Source organism: Plasmodium gonderi (genome assembly GCF_002157705.1).
Source record: "Plasmodium gonderi DNA, contig: Chr03, whole genome shotgun sequence".
NCBI classification, from domain to species: Eukaryota; Apicomplexa; class Aconoidasida; order Haemosporida; family Plasmodiidae; genus Plasmodium; species Plasmodium gonderi.
Genome location: NW_021628927.1, coordinates 1,027,029 through 1,029,560, shown reverse-complemented (window position 1 = coordinate 1,029,560; position 2,532 = coordinate 1,027,029). Strand labels below are relative to the sequence as shown.

At 22.8% G+C, this 2,532-nt stretch overlaps 1 protein-coding gene across 1 annotated transcript; it reads right to left on the bottom strand.

The window, feature by feature from the left end:
• Nucleotides 1–324: 324 nt before the first annotated feature.
• On the bottom strand, nucleotides 325–2,113 carry PGO_032050 (variable surface protein; the record flags this gene model as incomplete). Its single annotated transcript, XM_028686186.1, has 3 exons — nucleotides 325–498; nucleotides 625–1,941; nucleotides 2,084–2,113. The coding sequence occupies 3 exons, from the start codon at nucleotides 2,111–2,113 to the stop codon at nucleotides 325–327; spliced, it is 1,521 nt and encodes a 506-aa protein (XP_028541987.1).
• Between the last annotated feature and the right edge of the window lie 419 nt (nucleotides 2,114–2,532).

Genomic DNA, 2,532 nt, shown 5'->3' with positions numbered 1-2,532 from the left:
TAAGCACTATAGCAAAAAAACAAATATCATTATTATTATTATTTTTTTTTTTTTTTTTGACGTTAAATGAAAAAATCAAATTACATGCATTTTACTAAATGAAAACTATATTATATTATTACCATAAATAAAGCAATGAGAATAATATTTCTAAAATAGCAAATAAAAAACTCTTCATCTAAAATTTTATCATTTAAATTTGTTAAATATATTTTTCAAGTAGTTAATTTTACTTTTATAATGTCGTTAAATGCAACTAAAGAAAAAATTTAGTAAATTCCTTATTATAGTCTTATACTAATGAAACTCATTGTAATATTATCATTACATATTATGCAATTGATGGTAAGCTATAGGAATTCTTTTTTTATTTGAATACATACGATCGCCTTGTGATGAATTTTTTATTAATTCACACTCAAACCCTTCCTGAAATTTATAATTTTGATTTTTCTTCTTTAATACTTTTCTATTTAACCATGAGCCAAATGGTGTAAACTAGAATAAAAATTAAAAATATTGTAAATGTATAATATGAATAATTTATGAATACATTAATTTTACAAATATAAGTACATACAGTAACATTAAATATGTATTTATTATCATCAAATTTAAATATACTTTGTAATATAAAAAAAGTAGAACAGTCGCCCCTAGGATTAATACAGTTACGCCACGAACACGCAATAAAGTGCTTTTCATTACATCATTCCCTGATTCTACACAATTTAATTGATCGTTATACCCAACAGATGTTTCACATTTTACACCTGGTAATTCTCTCATTTTAAGAGATGCTGTGATTACGTTGGACGATAATCCATTAGATTTTATTATTTCTTCAAGGAATTCATGCTCACGTTTCTCCTCTAATTTTTTGCATATTTCTGATTCTTTCGATTTCTCATATAAACAAGGTAATGCTTTTATGTGAAAATAGAAGTTTTGTACTTTAGTTCTAATATCAACAAATATCGTTAATAAGTTTTTTGGTAAAATTTTGTGAAAAACATTATTACCTTCATTCTTATCAGAATTAAATTTTGTTTGTAACAATTTTTTGTACGTCGATAGGTCAACTGCTGATATGTGATATCCTAAATTTACAGTTCCATTATTATTATCAACTTTTGCTCCTTCTTGTTCTAATTTCTGATCCTCTGGAAATACACATTTATATCCTAATTTTTTAGCTTTGACATCATAAGTTTCAATACATTTCCCATAATTATCTATCATGTGATTTTCTAATGTTGGATTCTCATACTCCTCTTTATTCTTAGAATCTAATCCATCTTCCTGTATTTCCTGATTATGGAATTTTAATTTAGATATCAGGTTGCTTGGATTCTTATTATTATCACAATCAAAATATCCATGGCAATATATATCACCAAAAGTGCAGCAGTTATCTTTATGCTCTTTATATATTTTATTTATATAAATAAGATAGTTATAATATTCGTTACATTTATAATTAGAAGAACTTATTTTCTTATTAATCTCCTCGTAATTTATAAAATAATCATGTAAATATTTTTCTTTTTTCCACTCATCCAAAACACCATAAAAATAGGAACAACAATAATAATTATCTCTTTTTTTATTATTAATTTCTTTTCCTATTTCATAGATTTTACGAAAAAATTTCATGTCGTAAACGTTATCCCTTTTATTTTTGTGATTTTTCAATATTTCTTCATATATCCAATAATTCAATTGTAAACAACGATGTTTTGAGTTTGCGCCTTTAGTGATATCAACATTAGTTAAATTTTTTGCAAATTTGACGCAAAAATCAGAGAGCCATGGGAAATCAACATTATAATCACTTATTTTGTTGCAATATTTTTCATATTCACTTTTTTCCTTAGGCTCAATATCTTTGTTAAAATCTTCATATAATTTATATGAAGGTAGCTCTTTTAATATATCCTCCTGTAGACACACAAAAAATATATATTAATTTTGTCATTATTAATCTGATATTGGATTTATTTTCTTTATTTATAACACCCAATTCAACAAATAAATTAGAACATTTTTCACAAAAAAAAAATTAAATATACCCATTCTTCACTATTAGCAGAATCCATTTACATAGGCGCATGTTAAATTAAATAAATATTGATATTTTTCTTAAAAAAATATACACATATTTGTATGAAACAAATAATTTATAAACTATTAATGTTTTCAGTTTTCCTATGTTACTTATTTTAGTACGTAAAAATTAGCTATAATTGATGTTATTTGTCAAACCAACATGGAAAAGCACTAATATTATATCAAATAACGAAAAAATTAAGTAAAAAATTGGAAAATTATAATAAAAATTAATATAATATGAAAAACGGTTACATTCTATATAATAATTTTATAAATATATTCTTAATTTAATTTATTATATAATATAGACTATACTATTTTAAATATGCATTTACTTACATATATTTTTTCCATATATTTAATCTATAAAAAATTCGACATATTGCAGCATTCCAAAAATATAAATATATTTTTTAAAGA